General features: G+C 37.5%; 1 protein-coding gene across 16 annotated transcripts in view; it reads right to left on the minus strand.

The window, feature by feature from the left end:
• The window catches only part of MYT1L (myelin transcription factor 1 like), a 311,356-nt gene that overhangs the window by 120,291 nt on the left and 171,656 nt on the right, over positions 1–19,409 (minus strand). For all 16 annotated transcript variants that reach the window (XM_085056760.1, XM_085056762.1, XM_085056772.1 and 13 more), the window contains 3 exons: positions 12,897–12,951; positions 12,681–12,714; positions 12,312–12,374 (listed from right to left, as the gene is read on the minus strand). In XM_085056760.1, the coding sequence (XP_084912886.1) occupies positions 12,312–12,374; positions 12,681–12,714; positions 12,897–12,951 (152 nt within the window). The remainder of the gene's footprint in view (positions 1–12,311; positions 12,375–12,680; positions 12,715–12,896; positions 12,952–19,409) is intronic.

Genomic DNA, 19,409 nt, shown 5'->3' on the forward strand with positions numbered 1-19,409 from the left:
TTTTATAGTTTTTATTTAATGCTGACATTTAAAATAAGTGGTTACACTTTTAGTCAATGCCATTTTAACTGTTCAGTCCTTCCTCCTACATCCTTTTAATAATGTAACTGGAAGCAGCAAGCTTGACTGCTAAGGTTTGAAGTTAACACAGTAGTCAGAATGTATTTGCATTCTTTCTAAAATGGTATTTGTTTTATAACTCTGACTCAGTTTCTGAGTCTGTCCTTTTCTGTGATCTCTTTAGGTCTCACAAGCCAAGCAAAGCCAGGCCATGTCATTTCTGAGAATGTCAGTATCTCCAAGGAACACCTAGGTGCTGCAGAGACAGTGCTACAACTCAGAAAGTAGTACACTTGTCTCGCCAGAAGCATTGAAACGAATTCGCCGTTGTGGAAGGGACCGAAGAACTGTAAAATAGGTAATTCCTTATGTCACATGGAATTAAAATGAAGAGCTAAGTGTCTGTGTTTTAAGAACTAGAAATGCTAATTCCAAAGCCCCAGTCAAAATAAAGTAATGCGATTACATTATGGCACAATCATTCCTACTTTTTCAGACAGAAAAACAATCTATTATTCTTTTTCTTTTCATCCCAAACTCCTGTGCCCTATAAAAGTGTGCTGTAAAAGGTTGCTATAACCAGTCTTGTGAGTCAATGTGGTGTTATGAACATATTACATTATAATCAATATGACCTTTGGTGTCATTTGAAATCAAGTACTTAACACTGCAAAATGGACTGAGACTACTGAGTTACATTTGTGAAATGGTTTAAAATTAGCTGCTGAAAAACCTTTAAGAGCATAAAAGACAGTTACCCTAGCAAACTGGCTACAGAGCAGCCATCCATCTCACTGGGGCTCTGTATCTTTGACTTCCTTTCACAGAGTGTGGGATATACAGAGAATTTTGCCAGAAATAAGTTTCAAAACCACATTTTTTGTTTGGTGGCTATTGACATGCAAACATCTAGAAGACTTGTGTCAGAGACAATCAATCACATATGCCATGATGTATGATATATCCTCTTGTTTGAGATGACAGCTTGCTTGTCCCCTTCTCCTGAAGTGGTACATATGGTTACTAAGAACCAACAAACCATTAATCCTCATTCATCATTCTAGAAGAAACCATGCCCAAGCAAGATCTACACTAAATATAAGCAATTCTAGTACATTTTCCTTACTGTCCCTGCAAATACTAAATAACAAAAAAAATTTGGTTATTTTTGTAAAAATTTTGTAAAAAAATTTGATATAAAAAGGATGGTCTAAAGCAAGACATACTGGAGTAGAATTCAGAGGTGTGACTCAACTTCTGACAGTGATGCAAATTTCTTGTGTGGTAGCAGAGTCACGAACTCGTGGTTTACCAAGGGAGCAAAAGCATTACAGCTCTGTTTCTATGCATAGCTGCACAGTGAAATTCTGACATTCAAGTGAGGTAAGTTTGCTCCTCTTCTAATACCTAGGGACATGTAGGCACTTAACACTGAGCAGAATTTAGACACTGTAATCCAGGCTGGTGGAAGGTATTTTATGTAGTGGGGGATTTCCACTCCTGGAATTAATCACTTCAAGTCTTTTTTTTTTTTTTTCCTCCTCACAGAAAGAGAGATTAACTCAGTCTTTTGACTTGGTGATGGTCAGGGGAGAAATCACAGTCCCAGCCTTAGCCATTATCTAATCTAGAACACACAGAAATGTGCAAGCAATTTGAGTTTAATATTCTCTTTTGCCAGAGGTAACTGAAGATTCATTTTACACCTCTCAGAAGACTCCTTGCTCATGAGATTTCCTAATAATCTAGGTTGAGAGTGCCCACTTCTCTCCTGCTTAATGCAGAACAAAATATTTACAAGTTCTTTACTACCAGTTCTTTACTACTAATGTAGGATTCATTCAATTCCTCTCTAAAATGACTGTCTGTCTCCTATATGAACTGTTTATGCTGGGACTGAAAACGGGTTTCTTCTGTCTCAAACTGACTGCTCAAAGTTACATAACTATATCCTTCCGTCTACCTTTTGAATACAGATGCAGAAAAAGGAATACAAGTATCCTGACAACTTCTTTAAAGTCAATGCAAGTACCCAGAAAATGGGAGAAACCATCTCCAACCAACTCCAGATGAAGTCCTAATGCCTACTGACAAAGAACACAGTGGGAGAGTGGCATGTTTGTACAGATCACAACTTGGGGGACTCTCCAGAGCACTTGCTACACTGAAATAAGCAGATGAGAGATGAAAGATATACTATCTATGCTCTGAACTTAGTATGGCATGAAGGTGCCCAAATAAATGTTTTCACAGGTCTGATGAGGAACGGCTGAGGGAACTGTGCTTGTAGAGGCTGCAGAGAAGGAGGCTGAAGGGACTTTTTTTTCTCTCTGCAACTACCTGAAATTAGGTTGTAGGCAGGTGGGGATCAGTCCCTTCTAAGTAACCAGTGACAGGATGAGAGGGAACAGCTTTAAATTGTTCTAGGGGAGTTTAAGGTTGGATATTGGAAAAATTTCTTCAATGAAAGGATTATCAAAGATTGGAACAGGCTGCCCAGAGAGGTGTTTGAGTCATCATCCCTATAGGTATTTAAAATAAATGTAGATGTGGCATTGGGGAACAGTTTAGTGATGGACTGGGCATTGATGGGTTTATGGTTGTACCCAATGATCTAAAAAGTCTTTTTCCTACCTTAAAAATTCTATGACTCTTGATTTGGACAAGCTTAATATTAAAAGTACAGTTCTACTGTGACTTGGGAGTTAGACACAAAACAAGAGAGCACTGATGAGAGTCCACCCTTTGTACTTAAGGCAGAAGTTGAATGCATACCAGTTTTTAGCTCTAGCCTTTTTTTTTAACACCAACAACAGGTAAGATTTTCTCCTGGAGGCATTAGGAAGGTGAAAAACAGTAGCAGGTGTATATCTTTGATTGATTTCTTTCACAAGGATCAGCTGAACAGAAAGCATTCATCCACCACTTGTGCATCCAATTCAGTGGCCTGCTCACTACTTGCAATAAAAAAAATTATGATAGAGAATTCTGTCCCAGGGAACTTGAAGGCAAACACCCTCCCCTTTTTTTTTTTAATTACTGTTTTTGACATTTAAAACCAATCATATCCTGTCCTATTTCAGTCTACTTTATAGTATTACAAATTTTATCATAAGTCATGGATTTGAGGCACAACCCTAACTTCAATCACAGGAATATTTTCTCTTAGGCATTAAATCACTTCTCTGCTCTTCCATGGATACTTATTGCACAGCACTGCTAGCTCTTGCAAATAATGAAAGGACATTAGGTCCTGGAATCCCTTTTCATGTAACCAGTAAGCTTCAAGATTTTCTTGGGAAGGTGATTCAGGTGAGTAGCCAGAAAACTAATTTCAAAAGTCCAGTCACCTGGCTACAGTTATCACTGTTTACAGTGTCCTAGGCTGTAGAGTGCTGAGGATGTCTTCAGGAGCTATCTATCCCCTGGGCACATTTAATTCTGTGGATGTATTTATTTAGATTCATTATTACATCAAAGAGGCTCAGGACTACCGCTCCTTTCCCTGTCCTGAGCTGACACCACTAGGAGCAGTGCTTCATATCAACCCCTAATAAGAAGTGATGTCTTTGAAAGGACTGTCTCAACTTACTGAAAAATCTCAGCAGAAGTCTTTAAAGACGCATCATGCTGTATTTTTAGGCCTCTTTCATATTTTAGTTGATTTCTTCTTTTCTTCATATTCTTTTGCCAGCTCAGGTAATACCTGGGGTGCTTGATCTCATAAAATATGAATATTTGAAAGAAAATGTAACTATAATTTTATTTATTTATTACATATATGACTTCTGCCTCCTTTTTGATGATTCTAGCAGAGTTCAGATTGTTTTCACTGAGGTGGTGAAAAAAGGGCAGGGCAACACTTGTTCTGATTGCGTGGGTGCCACCTACAGAAAGAACTTTTTGCAAAGTCATCTGTTGCTTGTGTTGGTGTGGACACTGAGCAAGGAATAAAATGGGGTTCCCTGTCCATCCAGCTGCCAGTATTCACCAGTAAATTCTCCTGTCTCCAAAGCTCTGACTTAGGATGCTTCAATGCAAAGGCCATTTTTCAACACACGGTAGCTATGCTGCTGCTCAGAATGGCTGGAATGAGGATGTAGGCAGCTCGAAAGCAGCCTAAACACAGTGCACAACATTTCTGGTGGCTCTTCTGGTTTAGTCTAAGACTAATAACTGTGACTGCATTTTCACTGAAATTCACATTAATAAACAGATTTTTAAAAATACCTCCAGCTTTTTAAGTCTCAGAATCAGTATTTTTAAAGAAATATTGTAGAAATAATTCATGAATTATGAAATAGGGAAGCTAAACTATACTCTAAATGTAAAACTGTCGTATCAATAAAAATCAGTTAATTTTGCCCTAGGATCCAGAAAAATATTTTGATCAATAAAGCACTGAATTGTAAAGTTAGACTTCCTCTGATATCAATGACCACTCAATAGATCTTTATTTAAATATCAGATAAACATCAGAGCCAGACTTCGGGGCACGACATTTGTAATAATCCTCCATACGTGCTTTTGTCTTTACACATTATGATGCCTAAAATTTGCTTGCTGTTTAGAAATGGGGAAACGGAGGTATAGTGAGATGAAATGTCTCATGTGCCAATCAACTCTGTAGATCCTCTTTTCCACCATGGAAAGCACAAATTATTCAACCTCAAACGATTTATTTCTCTCCTAAGAGAACAAAACGTACTCAGCAAACCTACCAGGCCAACCAAATAAATTTCCCACAGGTAAAGGGAAAATGTGTACAGCTACTTCCATGATCTTGTTGGGGAAATTATCTCCCCAGTATTACTGGTTGTTTTGTTCTTTTGTTTTGTTTTGGATTGCTGGGTTTTTTTGGTTTTGGATTTTTTGGTTTTGGCTTTTTTGGGGTTCTTCTTCGTTTTCTTTGCAATACTTTCTGCATGGTCTTCATTTATTTTGTGGCTGATAGGGACATCTGAAGACAGATCTTTCCACAGAAAACCCTGTGGCTGTAAGTGGACTGCTGCATGAGAAACATGCTCAGCACCTTCCATTTGAAAGAAAAGGAGTGTATCATTTCAGCAACATACAAGCCAGGGGACCCACGGCAGAAAGCACATCCTAAATCCCCTGTTTGCTGCTGCTGCACAATTAGTGCAGTACTCCGCATGCTCCTGCTTCTGATTTACTTTCTTTCCCCTGCCCTTATAAAGCTAGTTACTCCTGGTACTTGCATGTCCTGCAACTTGTTGCCACTGAAATAGCTATTCCCAAAATAGATGGTGGTAATGATGCCTGATGGTTTTTGTCTTTTCTCTTTATACCGTTTATACCCTTTTTATACATTTTTATACCCTTTCCCTGTCCTTGTACCTTTCACAAACACTCCTTGTACCTTAGCCCTACATGTCTATAACCCTTGTATTCTGATGTTTAGCCTAGTTCGGGGTTCTCTGGGGAAGACGAAACATCCCTACGATCTCAGAACTAGAAGCTCCAACCTTGGATGGGCCTCCTCTCTGGAACTAGATTTTGTAAACTAGATTGTAGTCTCATTTTGGGGGGGGTGGGTAATTAGAATAGGGAGACAATTACTTCATTTGTTCGGTTTCTTATTGGGGGATTTTAGGTAGATATGCTAATTTGTGAGGTCCATAAAACTGTATACATGTACACGGTGTGCTCCTCAGCGTGATTCCACCTTTGACGAGGGTGCACCTGGGATCCTATTAAAATCAAGGTAATACCCTTTTTTCTCCCCGATACTGCTGTGTCTGCCTCTGATTTTTACCAGCTTTAAGGCATCAGTAGGCGCAATTGGATGTGCTTCCTTTGTGTAGTCATCTCTATGCAATGACCACTAGCATGCAAAGCCTCATACGAATTGCTGGTGTATATTTGCTTGATGGTTTAGAGCCAACTTTGCACCTTTCTAATCATTAATCAACAATCAGACAAAGGATTTATTGCTGAATCCAGACAGCAGCCAATACAGACCTCTAATACATTATGGATTCTCTGTCAGCACAATTATTTATTGTTTGCAGTGTTCTGTTTGAAAATCCCTACACTCTTCCACTTATTTATTTACTTGCTTACTTATATTTCTTTTGCTGGATTTAACAAAGCAATGAAGCTTCATTTATTAACATTTTTTACAAACTCTGAATTACTTAATTTAAAATTATTTATAATATTATTCTTGGTATTTACCACGACTTACCAAAGTCTTTAGCAAATATGCTGTTAAATAAAATAGAATTAAATTTCACAGACAGCATCAGAGTATCTCCTTGGGTAAATATCCAGTGAATCATTTTATCATTATTAAACACTATAATAAAGGTTGACTATCAGCTGAGAGATAAAGGAATATACATTTCTCTATACTTCTGGCATCCTGTGGGATTTTTCACAGTACCATGAAAGCAAGCAACACTAAGGACCTCACTGTTCTCTGGTTAGGCTTTAACACAAAAGCATTAGTGGACCTCTGGTTCTGCACAGCACGCAACCATGCTCTGCTACCAAATTAATGTTAAAATATGTATGTCCCAGCTTCTGATTTATAATATCTTTGACAAATAGTAAAAAGGACAGGCATGCCATAAAGTTTATGGATAGGGTGATGGCATGCACAATGATGTCTCATAAAGAATAAAAGGGGAAAAGTTATTTATTCTTGTGATTCAAGAACTAAAATACAGATAGACTGGCTGCGTGCACAGAATTTTTCATAAATATCCCACAGTGCACCCTGTTGTACAGCAGCCATACATTAATTAGAGCATTCAGCAGACACTGCAATGTGTTACACTCACCCAAGTGAATCTTCATTTTTCACATGCAGGGCCTTACTAATTAAAATCAGCTTTGCAATTAAATGTGGAAAATTGTGTTAAACTTTCAAGCGTGGTTTAGAAAAAATTTATTTATTTTTAGGGTATTTTATTTTGATGCAAATGAACTCTCCATCAAAGTGAGACCAGTAAAAGGAAGGTATGAGGATTTCTCTTTTTTGTATTATAGATGCTCCTCTCGGCTGCAAGTTGCAATGCTCCACTATCTCTCTGCCAGTACCTGGCCCTGTTCCAATGCTTTTAGTGAGTGCTATCTGTCAAGGCATGAATAATACAGCCCCTAGGCTGTCGGCAGAATCCAAATGAGGCATACATCAGGAAGCAAGCACTCGACTTTAGCTCCAGAACATGCTCCTGTGAAGACAGGCAATTATTCACCCACGGCTGCAGCCATGGCAATCAAACTGGTGGGTGAAAAGGTATATGAAATGAAAAAATTTGAATAAGAAATATGGCACAACAAGGCACAGATATTCAATAATTTTCTAATAACAGAGAGACATTTGAGCCTTTTAATTTCGAAGTTTGGGAGCCTGAATTATTTCACTTGCTCTGTTAGAAAATATAGACTAAAATACAGTATAGAATGCCAAGGAAACAAAAGGGATGTTTGGTTTTTTCTAATACAAACAGCAATGCTAAACTGTAAGGCATTTATAAATTCAAATTGTTATATGAAATGACAAATCTCATGCTTAAAAATTAAAAGATGGTTGAAACAATTCTATCCTTATAATGTAATAAACCAGAGAGAGACCAGTAAAGCAATAAAGAACTGGTGGTATCACAAAATTTGGTGCAAAATTAAAATGCAATGTGTTCTATAATGTTAGGGACAATTCTTACATTACAGATACACACATCATTTTATAACTCCTCTTTGTTTTTTTAGACTAGCCTTTTTTTGCAAGACATAGTATTAGTAATTAATGAAAAAAAAATCCCTTACAAATAAAATATGACCTGAAAAAAGGCATGAAAAATTCCTTGGTAGACGGAACATTTAAGTTAGTTTATTTCCTCTGAGTTCTTATTTTCAGCAATCAAATAAAAATTCATGATATAGTAAAAGCTATATCAGTATTTCCATTTTAAATACAAAGGGTTTATCGTTTGGCCTCAACATTCATACTTCACTGAAATTTTATGCATTTTTTTTAGACTACAATTGTTTTGCTTTAATTTCTATACAATAGCCATATCTGTTTACAAATATACACTGATAGAATCCAAAAAGAATATACATAGTGTCATGCCACCACTTCAAGATTTTTTTTAGGTCTCTAATTTGTTAGAATGTGTTTCATTCTGAAACATGAGGTAATTGGCAAATGATTAATCCATTACAGGATCTAATTGCTATTGTTACTTGAGAAAAACTATAAAACTATTTTGTTAAGAAGCTTTTAAATAAGCCCCTGTATGTAATCAGTATGTTTAAATGGAATCTAGTTAGGATTTTTGATGTGTCTACATACCTACTTACACGGCCAATCATTGGCACCTATTTAGTGTATGATGTTGTTTTAAGCAGATGCTAAATGAAGAGCAAGGAAGTGAAGTGCAGTATTTCTCTCATTCACATCTACTCAGTACATAGCATGGGCCAGTTTGTTCTCTATAACTCTAGTGTAACTATGGCATCTGCACCTGCAGAACAGACCAGAAACCGGACTCACTTTTATATTCATATTTGTATGCACAGGATGTGAATCCTGTTGTCTCTAAAGCTGATTAATGAAACTGGCAAGGTTCCAGCAAATTGCAATGAAAGAACCCTTGAACCTCTGCTTTTCTTCAAATGCTTAGTCAAAAGGAATCCTGAAAACTCAGTTCTGGGAACATCCTCCTTGTCTGGTTTGAGTCACTGCTATATATACAGATGGATTATTCACAGCTACGAGTATGCAAGGATCTGGACCAAGCTTATTTTTCAAAATTAATTCACAGTTCTGGAGGTATAAGAGCAGTGTTCATTGTTATGTTGCTATGCACAACGGGCCTGAACAGCTACCAAGGAAGTAAAAGATCCTGTATCAGAGGCATGGCGCAGGGAGACGCTCTGGTTTTCACTCCTAAGATTTGAATTCTTCTCTTGCCTCCACCACTATCTGAACACGTCTATGGCTTACTTTTTTTTTGTTTCTATCTTGCTTTCAGAGCTTTCACAACCTTTGTTTTCCCCTTATTTTTCAGTTCAGTTGGCCTCAGGTGCCTGGAAACATAAACAACATGTACTGAAGCTCTTTCTGTGTAAACTCTAACACTGAGGCACTGCCTCATGCTGTGTATCGTGGACAGCACTAGAGGGTCCATGAGAGCTTCAGGTTTCCAGGTATTACTACAGTTCAAACCCCCCCCCCAAAAAAAAGAAAGATTACTCTGCTCCAAACAAGGCAGGCAATCACAACACCATCACAACTTTGGGCACTTCTCCTCAGTGCCCAAACTGGGATATTAATCCTCCTGACCTTTCCACTGGAGAGAGGTGCTTTCACCACATTAATTTTAGAGATCCCAGCATTCTGCCCTAAAGTGCCTTTTCAAGAAGCTTGCCCACCTAAGCTGTTTATTAGCACATCCACCCAACAAGCTGACATCAAGCACTGAACTTAAGACACAAGGGCAAAGTACCAACCAAATCATGCAAGGTTTCACTGCCCTTCCAACTAAGATTTGATATGCCCTTCCAACTAAGATTTGATACAAAGAAAAATATCAGAGATGGAAATGACACAAGTTCTTACCACTTATACCCTACCTAGTACCAGTCTTGTGTTTTTATACACTTAAAAGGAACCATCAATGGCATAGAAGGTCTGCTTGTTTCCTTAGTAAACCTGCACTGCAGCTCTTTCATAATTAAAAATACAACTGAGGCAAAACACGTATGATAAAACTCTCCTTTAACTTCTATCTAATATTTTATCAGCTGAATAACATTTCATCCCCTGAATCTGACAATGTGAAAAGATCTGTTTATTTCAGTTCAAGCTTAATGTACTACCTGATCATGGTTTTCACTGTCACATAGATAAAATTACAATAAAGAAAACCAAAATACTTGGAATTCCAGAGACTTCAAGACAGTTTAGAAGAAACAGAATTCTGGAGACCTCTGACTGCATCTAGTGGAAGCAAATGCATTTCATTCCTAATAATGAGCTGGTCTGCTATTGTGAATAAAAAGGTCTTAACCTCATTAAAATGCTCTGTAGGTCTAAACTGAATTGACTTAGGCATCAGCTGAGGTAAGCAATTCCCTGAACGCATAAAATTTTTAAGACAGTCTGATTTCCTTGGAAGAAATGTTTGAGGGTCTTTCCCACCCATACAGCAAAATAGAAAAAGAGAGAAATTCCTTCACATTCTTTCAAAAAGGTAAATTCAGGTGTTAGTTGTGATATAAATAGTACTTCTCTTCTAGAAAATAGCAATTTTAGAAATATGTACATTGTAAACCTCAACAAAGAACTCTCTGTTTTACATTAAATAGGACATATATTGGTTAAATATATTTTGATTAGTGGATTGGCAATCAGGGTGACAAGAAAACATAAAAGCCCAACAAATTCTTTAGTAGAAAAAAAGGAATTTTTGATGTATTTCCAATTTTTATTCTTTGCGCATCTGCCCAAAATTTCATTTAATTAACAGCTCTGAGATTCAGTCTGTTCGTGTACTGACATACCAGAATCATGTCAAGAAAGCAAAATATGGAATTAACGTCTCAAAACTGCATGTAATCTTTCCAAACCTCACATTTATTCCTTCCCCCTTCCCCAAAAGGGTAATTTTACACAAACACAGACACTAACACATAGAGCAATTCTGTAGAAAAGTCAGAATTTTTCAAGTTAAAGAGTTTCTTGCTGTATGTTTCAAGACTTTTGCTTTTGATATCTGCACAGAAATTCCATGAACTGTAAAGAAATGTATGTAGCTACAATCTTGTAACTTGAAAGGACATTATAATCATGTCACTTTACTGTTGACAGGTCATGAAATTTCTGACAGAAAAGACGGATTTAGTGCCATTCTTTAATTACTTGTGAGGCCTGTATTTACATGAAGTAAACAGACAAAAGAAAACCATGGTTTGAAATGAGATGTCACAAGTGAATTTAAAAATAATGATTTTGGTTACTTTTCCTAAATCAGTGTTCCAATCTAACCAAAGCCTTCAAATAGCCACAAAAATGTTACTGCTATTAACAGTGAAGAAAAGATTAACAAAATAAATGTGAATTATTGTTTTATGGTTGATAGTTTACATGTACTTCTAAGTAATTTTAATATCACTCTTCTTGGTCTAATTTTGGAAGTGTTTTCTGGACTTGCCCCTTCAGTGATAAGAAAAAAGGCATATGAGTGGACTGAGTGGCACTGTTCAGTATCTTTTGCTATTTCAAATAAATGCTTTAACCCCAAATGTATAATTTCAATTTAATTCATAAACCCCATATGCCCATTACAAAGCAATAATCAGATTTGATGTCAAATATATACTCTTACAAACACCACAAGTACCTGAAATATAACCTGAAAAATCTAAAATTAAAATAATTCTTTAGACTTTCAGGAGAATTTGGCACTGGTTTGAACACTTCCCTCTGTTCATAAAAGAGATGGCCCAAACATCAGCCATTTTATCTCCTTCAACGCACTGCTTTAAAAAATATGTCAAATGAAATGCAGAGCAATGAGAAAAAAATGCGAGTATTCCAGAGCTGTTAAATTTTCAAAATACTGCACAAAAAGTTCGTGGACAAATGATTCAGGAAAGTTATAGTGTTTATAGAGATGTACAACACTATTGAACATTGACCTTGCAGACACAGAAATATAAAGATTGAGGTCTAAATTAATTTGAAGCATATGTAGCATGTGTAACTACCTTGTATGATATTATAATATAACAATAAACAGCTGGAATTTTTTTAAAGGAGATTTCTCCACATTTCATAGTCTAGAAACTGTAGTAAAGGTATTTATAATACAGTATAACATTTGAACCCTTAAGTCTTATTATTGTTTGTCTTAAGCTTTGACCTTTGGATCTAACCTGGTCATTGAACTTAAAATGCTCAGAAGCTCTTTTTCATTCAGTTATGAAATACATTAAATAACAGAAGAACATGTAAGTGGGGCCAAATTTTAATTTGCAACACCTAAGCAAGAGAACTATATGCAAAAAAAAGAGAGAAGATTGACAATGAGAGCAAGCCTCCTCAGCAAAAATGTGAGTTAAATTTTGTGTGACAGAAAGAAAAAATAACCCTGACTCTGAATGGCTTCTAGAATGTCTAACTGCTAATTTTTATCATTGATTGGTTTATCAAGGTCATGCCAGATAACTTGTTTACCAAATCTCTTCACTAAATTATGAAAAATTACAGATATTACCTTCTGTGTCTTGCATATTTGCCACTAACATGACCACTGCCATCACAGCCAGGCGTGGGACAGCTGCAAAAGAGAGAATTAATTATATAGGTGCGGGTGTGCTGCAGAAAGATTATACTAAAAGCAAGCAGGCAGTAGGTATTACAGAGATGGAGGGCAACCAAGACAGAAAGAGAAATCAAATAACTGAAGGGAAAAAAAAAAAAAAAAGGGGATGCTTTTTATTAGCAAGTCTCGAGGGAATTAATTTCATCAGTGCAGCAGGGCATGAGCAAACCACCAATGAACTTGAAAGTGCATTATACCCATTAAAAGGCATGAATTTTCTAAATTGCTAATGGGGATACATTTTACACTCAGAGCACTAACCTGAACAGCTCTTGTATGGCTGGTTCGACGGGAACTGCAGAGAGATGGAAAACATATAAAAATTTATCATCTATTACAAGTACCCCTCTTCTACAGAAAATTACCAGAAAGGTTGTGTAAAAGCAAGGGTCAGAATGAATCGTGCAAAGAGATTCTGGGGGATGAAGGTCACCCTGAGCAGGGGCCTTGAGTGATTTACTGAAGCAAGAGACGTACCTCGAACACCTTTGGAGCGTGTGCGATGGCGCTTCTCGTCTGCATCCACCTCCATCTGGGAATAGATTAGCAGGCAGTCAATGTTCTTATCCTGCATGCACAGACTATCAATGCACAGACTGATACAGTCTCTCACATGATTTATTGACACTATTTTAATTCTATTTTATCCTGTAAGGGAAAGTTCTCCTTACAGGGGATTTTTAGGATCTTTGTGCTTACTTTAAAACAGAAAATGCAGTAATTTCTGCTTTAAACAGTCGGTTTCTGTGCCCTGCTTTCATAGCAAATTGTGTGCAACTAAGTGCTAGTTCCTCTTTTCAAAGGGATATTTCTGACATAAACTCTTCATTACTCCTATATAGTCTGAAAAAAGGATTCAATAGATTTCTATACAATTTAAAATTAAGGGGTCACACACCATAGGTCATTTTCTAACCAAACCCTTTACAGTGGAAAGAGAGGAAGGAATAATGACTGAAAACAAGATGAAGATTCATCATTAGACTTTCAAATATTTCATGTTATTTAATATGGCATTACAATCTTTTCCAACATGTTTCATTGTTTAGTTGTGTTTTCCAAATTTCAGGAATGACTAGATCTTTATATCATCATTTTACAAACAGCTTGCCTCTCCAGTGTAGCTTTCTGTACAGTAATAAATATATATTTACCAGAGAGATGCAAGACTTCAGATTATAACTTGGAAAGTATCATAAACACTGATCTACAGTAGTTAACGTAGGGCCATATAATTTCTTCTGATTTTACATGGTACAATTATCACCAGACTTTAAAATGTAAAATACCTAGGCTAAAGAAATTTCAGGATTTTGTTCAACAGAAGCAAATTGCTCTGAACTATGTTGAGAGACTGTGTCAGGGAAAATATATGCAGTATCTGTATCACCAGCTCTTTTGGCTGTAGAAGACCAGGATGGCAAGATTGATCTACAGTGCTTCATACGTAGAGATGATACTGTAAAGGTCAGGAAGAACAGAAATAGACCATGGAGCTCTGGTTCCCCCAGGGGAAAAAAATCAATCATCACCCCCTTTGTAACAATATCCTTGGATTGATATCTGGTAAGAATGTCATATATCTCATGCAAAAACATGGAAATGGGTCCGAGTGACTTGCAGCTAACCCTTTAATCACCCAACTTTCTTTGGTCAGTACTTTAACACCAACGATGTGAGAAGTAACTGGGAATGAAGAAATCAAGGGGCATTTTTAGAGAGCTCCCTCAACACATAATATCAGGAGGAAAGAATCACCTCAACAAAATTTGTGCCTGACAGGGATTTGGTAAAAAGAAAGTGCCACTCTCACAAGACTCTGAGCTACTGATGTAGTTCTGTTTCTTGGCATATTCCTGGTAAGGTGCATTATTCCACGCTAAATGGATGATCTAGAATAGACTGGTATTATGAAAGCTAATAAAGCACCAGTTTCTATTAAGGGGCTTTAGGTCAGTCCTGTGCATAACTTTGAGAAGGTTTCATTTTTAAATTAAGACACCTATATTTAGCTGTGTGCAGATACGTTCAGAGCATGAGCTTCCACCTCCATCAACCAATCATGCTGAGATTCCATAAGGTATTCCATCAAGCCTGCAACTGCCAGTCCAGGAAAGTACAGAAGGGTACAGATAGATTGTTTGCTGTATCTACCAACCCTGTGCAGTTTCAGGTATCCTCTGGAATCAGAAATGGCATTAACTGCCTATGCTTGGCAACTGAATTTACCCTTAGGTTAATGCAGCCACCAGGGCTTGAGGACCAATTCCTCTGATCAGGTACATCACATTATGTCAGGCTGGATAGAATCAGTCTCGAGACACCTCTGTCTGTATTGTCTAGCTCTCGATCAACTACTGCATGAGACACTTGGCATGCCTGTAGATACATGCCTGTAAATACATGCCTGTAGATAATACAGGCACCTCAAGTGAATCTTAAACTTTAACCCACCCACAGTGTCTATCCTACAACTTGAGTTCACATCCTGGCTAGTTTCTTAGCTCCAATAACTTGAGAGGCATTTGAAGCTTTTAAAGCTGCCATATCAAGGCATATAAAACCATCTCTGGAATAAAAATTACCCACTAGATTGTGATATTCTTTTCCTTTTACTAATAAAAAAACCAGTACACTGTATTATTCTGGAACTCTTGCATATGTAAGGACCTGACAGGAGACCAGAAGTGAAGTTACTTGATCTTCAGACTAGTATGTTTTTTAAAAAGTTTGAAAAACCTTATCTAGCCTCATTTGTCACCACTGAAAAACCTGCTGAAAGAACATTATGATCTTAACCTGGAAATGCTGTCCCAGTTGTTATGATAGTCTGTGTACATTTATAAGGGGCAAACTACAAAACAGATTTTTCTGTCTTTCTAAACCAAAGTAAGCACTTCACGAACACTGAGGGTAGTACACTTTTACCTACACCAACAATCACAGAAGAAATCATAAAGCTGGAAAAAGGCCCGATACAATCCACACAATCGAGATTCAGAAACAGGTCAAAGAAATAAAAAACATTGTAAAAGCTGCTGGCACACAGTAATATTTTAAATTTTGGTGTGTATCCTAAATAGTTTTCTGCTTCTCCAGAAAGGCACAAATTGACTTGCCATTTTCTGTGACCTAGATACCCTCTCATATATGGCAATATGTGTCTTGGATGCTCTAGGACACATCAAATGAATGGAATTTTGCTTTGACTTGATATTTATACGCTTACTCACAGATTTTTAAGACTTTGTCTGTCATGTCAAAACTTCAGCCTTCCTTCCTCCATGGATTACATGTTGGATGTTGGGAGCAAGCAAATTCCTGAAATTCTAATGAGATGTGCATTGGTTCTGCAGAAGTAAAGCCACCTGGCAGCCTACCATAGCAGTCCCCAGCGGCACCCCTGGGACTCCCATGGCCAAGAACAGAATTCTGCTCCCAAGACCATCAATCTCACACAAACATGGGCTTCCTCATCACTTTCACGTGCAGAAAAAGGAAATGTGGACCTTGGTCTCATAAGGAGTTCACCTTAGTAGTTCTACTTTATTCATTACTAGAATTACAATTCTGCAGAATATTTAGTCACTATTCCAGAAAAGAACTTGTGGACATGGAGGACAGGTTGGCTAGAGTTAGTCTTAGCCTGGTATCTAAGATTATGTATCACAGCAAAGAGAAAGGCATCAGAAATAGGAAGAGAAGAAAATTTTAACCATGCTTCAAAGAGAAGGTCTAGAAACAAAAATGGAAAGGTCTAAGCAGATTAGAGGGTGGAGTACCTCTCCTACAAGAAAAGGCTGAAAGAATTTGGTTTGCTATGCTTGGCAAAGAGAAGGCTTCAGGGTGGCCTAATTGTGGCCTTCTAGTACCTGAAGGGAGCCTACAACAAAGATGAAGAAGGACCATTTACAAGGGCATGTAGAGACAGGACAAAGGAGAGTGGTTTCAAACTTAGAGTACGTTTAGATTAGGTATCAGGAAGACATTCCGTGAGGGTGGTAAGAGACTGGAAGAGGTTGCCCAGAGAAGCTGTGGGTGCTCCATCCCTGGCAGTGTTCAAGGCAAGGTTGGATGGAGCTCTGAGCAACCTGGTCTAGTGGAAGGTTCCCTGCAAAGCCAGGGGGTTAGAACTAGATGATCGTTAAGGTCCCCATCAACCCAGGCAATTCTATGGTTCTATGATTCTATGAGTCTCAATTCTGAGAAGGAAAAGATAAAAAAGGTCTAAATCTTTAAGTCAGAATTTAAAATAACCAAATCATTGGATATGCCTTACTTAGGATAATAGGCAGAGAGAGGCAGATCTAGGAACTCTGTACCACCATTATATGTGTTCACGTTATTAAAGATTTAGAAAAACAAGATCTGAACAGTTATAGTGCTCTAACAAATAAACCACAAGATGCTATACTAAATACAATTTTTCTGAATAAAAATGAAAAAAAAATCTGTCGGGTCACCTGCATGCAGGCAATAAGGCTTGTTACATCTTACTGCACAGAATCTTATCCCAGTAACTACTACACAAACAAAGGGTGCTTTTAAATTGTCAGTACTTGAAAGTCTAATAATGACACAAACTGAGAAGAAGACAATCTTTTGATATAAAATGACTACAATCAGGAGCAGCTGAAAGTATTTCATTAAATGCTAAAAATAAAAAATATATTTAGTGATATGAGAAGAATTTATTAATAAAAGAGATTTGATTATTATTATTTGAAAATGTAGTAATAGTAATCAACAAGAAAATTTTATATCAGGGGCAATTTATCACTATTTGTAATTTGAAAATCAAAGTCTCAGACAACATTTACCCCCCACCCCCCCATAGCCTACTAAGAGTTCAAAACATTGCTGTTGTTAAGAAACAAGCCTGGAATATTTGGGGAATTAGGGAGAACTGAAAAAGAAATTAAAAATAAATTACTTCTAACTTAATCTTTACTAATTGCTAAGAGGATGGTGTGGCTCACTAAGTTAATCTTCCTGATTCTGACCCTTAGTAACATCATACAAAAACAATATGGGATACAAGATGATGATGACGTAATTAGCACCAGTCAACACTTTGCCATGGAAGATCTGTAATCAAAACCACTTGATCCTACTCTTTGAGGTTACTTTAAAATTCGTCAGTAAATGTAGCTATGTCAGGATACCATATACTTAGACACCTTTGAAACATTTTAGTTTCTTATTGAGCATTCAGGCAGTAAAATAAGTGCTTCATAAAATCAGCATATTTGTAACAGTTTAGCAAATATTTCTCAAAAAAATATTCTGTATTAAAATATTTCTTCAGAAAAAATATTTTGTATAACAATTATTTTTATGCAAAACTAATTGTTGAAATTAAAAAATATATACTTAATAAGAGCCCTTCTAATATAATCCCACAGGTATACATTTTAGCCCTACAACATTCAGTCTCTTCACCAGTACTCTGGAAGATTATATGCTATTGAAATATGAAGATAACAGCAAAATTAACAGTGTGATAAACTATCTTGGAGACAGGCCAATTACATTCACTGGCCTGCATCATTTGGCAGATTTGATCCATCTGAAGAACATGCTGGTTCTAAGCTCCTGGATGTATGAACAACACACGTGGGCCATGCTTGAGTGACTGAGGATCACAATCTGCAAGGCAGTAACAGTGAAGAGGATCTGGACAACCAGATGAGCAAAGAGCTGCTGCAGCTGGAGGGCAGAATGTGATCCATAGCTGCACAACCTTCAAGGCTTTATTAAATTTCCAGTAAACCACCAGTTACTTGGATACAGTCAGTAACTTGTAAGAACAGAATGCATGTTTTCATCAGGACCTTATCTGTTGGCTTGCTGGATACCCCATAAGAGTCTTCAGGTTTTTAAAGTGTATAGATTTAAGTCTTTGAGAGTCACCATAGAGTTACCTGAGCTCCTAAAAGTTCCACAACCAGCACTGCTTTCCCTATCTCTAGATGTGCCCACATATCTACCATATGGACTTTCTCAGGGCTGCCAACTGTGATCAAGAGCTTTAGGCTCCTTTCCAGGACAAATGGTGATTTTTGTTCCCTCACGGGGAAGCAGATTCAGTTTTCTTCCCTTGTGGACAGGTAGTCCTGAAAATGATCCTTCCTGTTAAAATTCTCAGGGTATCGGAACCACCAGCTAGAGACATGGTGACCGCAAGGTTCAGTCCCAAGTTCCTAAACTTCCCTGTTGGCCAACACTTAGTGAATTGTTACTGTTTCTCTCTAGCCATGATATAACAGAAGTCTAGAAAGCCACAAACGAGCTAAAGGCCTTAGATATGGACTTACAAAATTTATCTTTCCTAATTTTTTCCTTACTCGTATTTCTTCAAATCCAAGAACTGGATTCTCAAACATCTTTCATCAAAAGATGTCCAGTGTTTACTGAGGTAGAGCATTCAAAGTTCTGGGCTCTTCAGGACAAGATGGGCATGGAGATCCAGGAGTGTGTCCAGAGGGGGTCAACAAAAATGATTAAAGGACTGGAGCATCTCTCTTACACAGGAAGGCTGAGGGAGCCTGTTCTGCCTCAAGAAGAGATGACTGAGAGGGGACTTCATCAACATCTGTCAGTAACTGCAGGGTGGATGTCAGGCAATGTTTCCAGGCTTTTCTCAGTGGTGCCCAGCAACCGGACAAGAGGGAATGGACAGAAACTGATGCACAGGAAGTTCCACCTCAACATGAGGAAGAACTTCTTTACCATGTGGGTAGCCAAGCACTAAAACAGTGTCCAGAGAGGTTGTGGAGTCTGCCTCACTGGAGATATTTAAGAACCATCTGGGCACAATCCTGTGCCATGTGCTCTAGGATTACCATGGTTGAGCAGGAAGGCTGGACCAGATGACCCACTGGGGTCCCTTCCAATCTGACCCATTCTGTGATTCTGTCATTCTGTAGATGATCATCTGTGACCTCAATAATTATGGAAAGTACTGTTAAATGCTAGCATTACTGCATA

This window comes from Lichenostomus cassidix, chromosome 3 (genome assembly GCF_008360975.1).
Source record: "Lichenostomus cassidix isolate B80296 chromosome 3, HeHo_3.0, whole genome shotgun sequence".
NCBI classification, from domain to species: Eukaryota; Metazoa; Chordata; class Aves; order Passeriformes; family Meliphagidae; genus Lichenostomus; species Lichenostomus cassidix.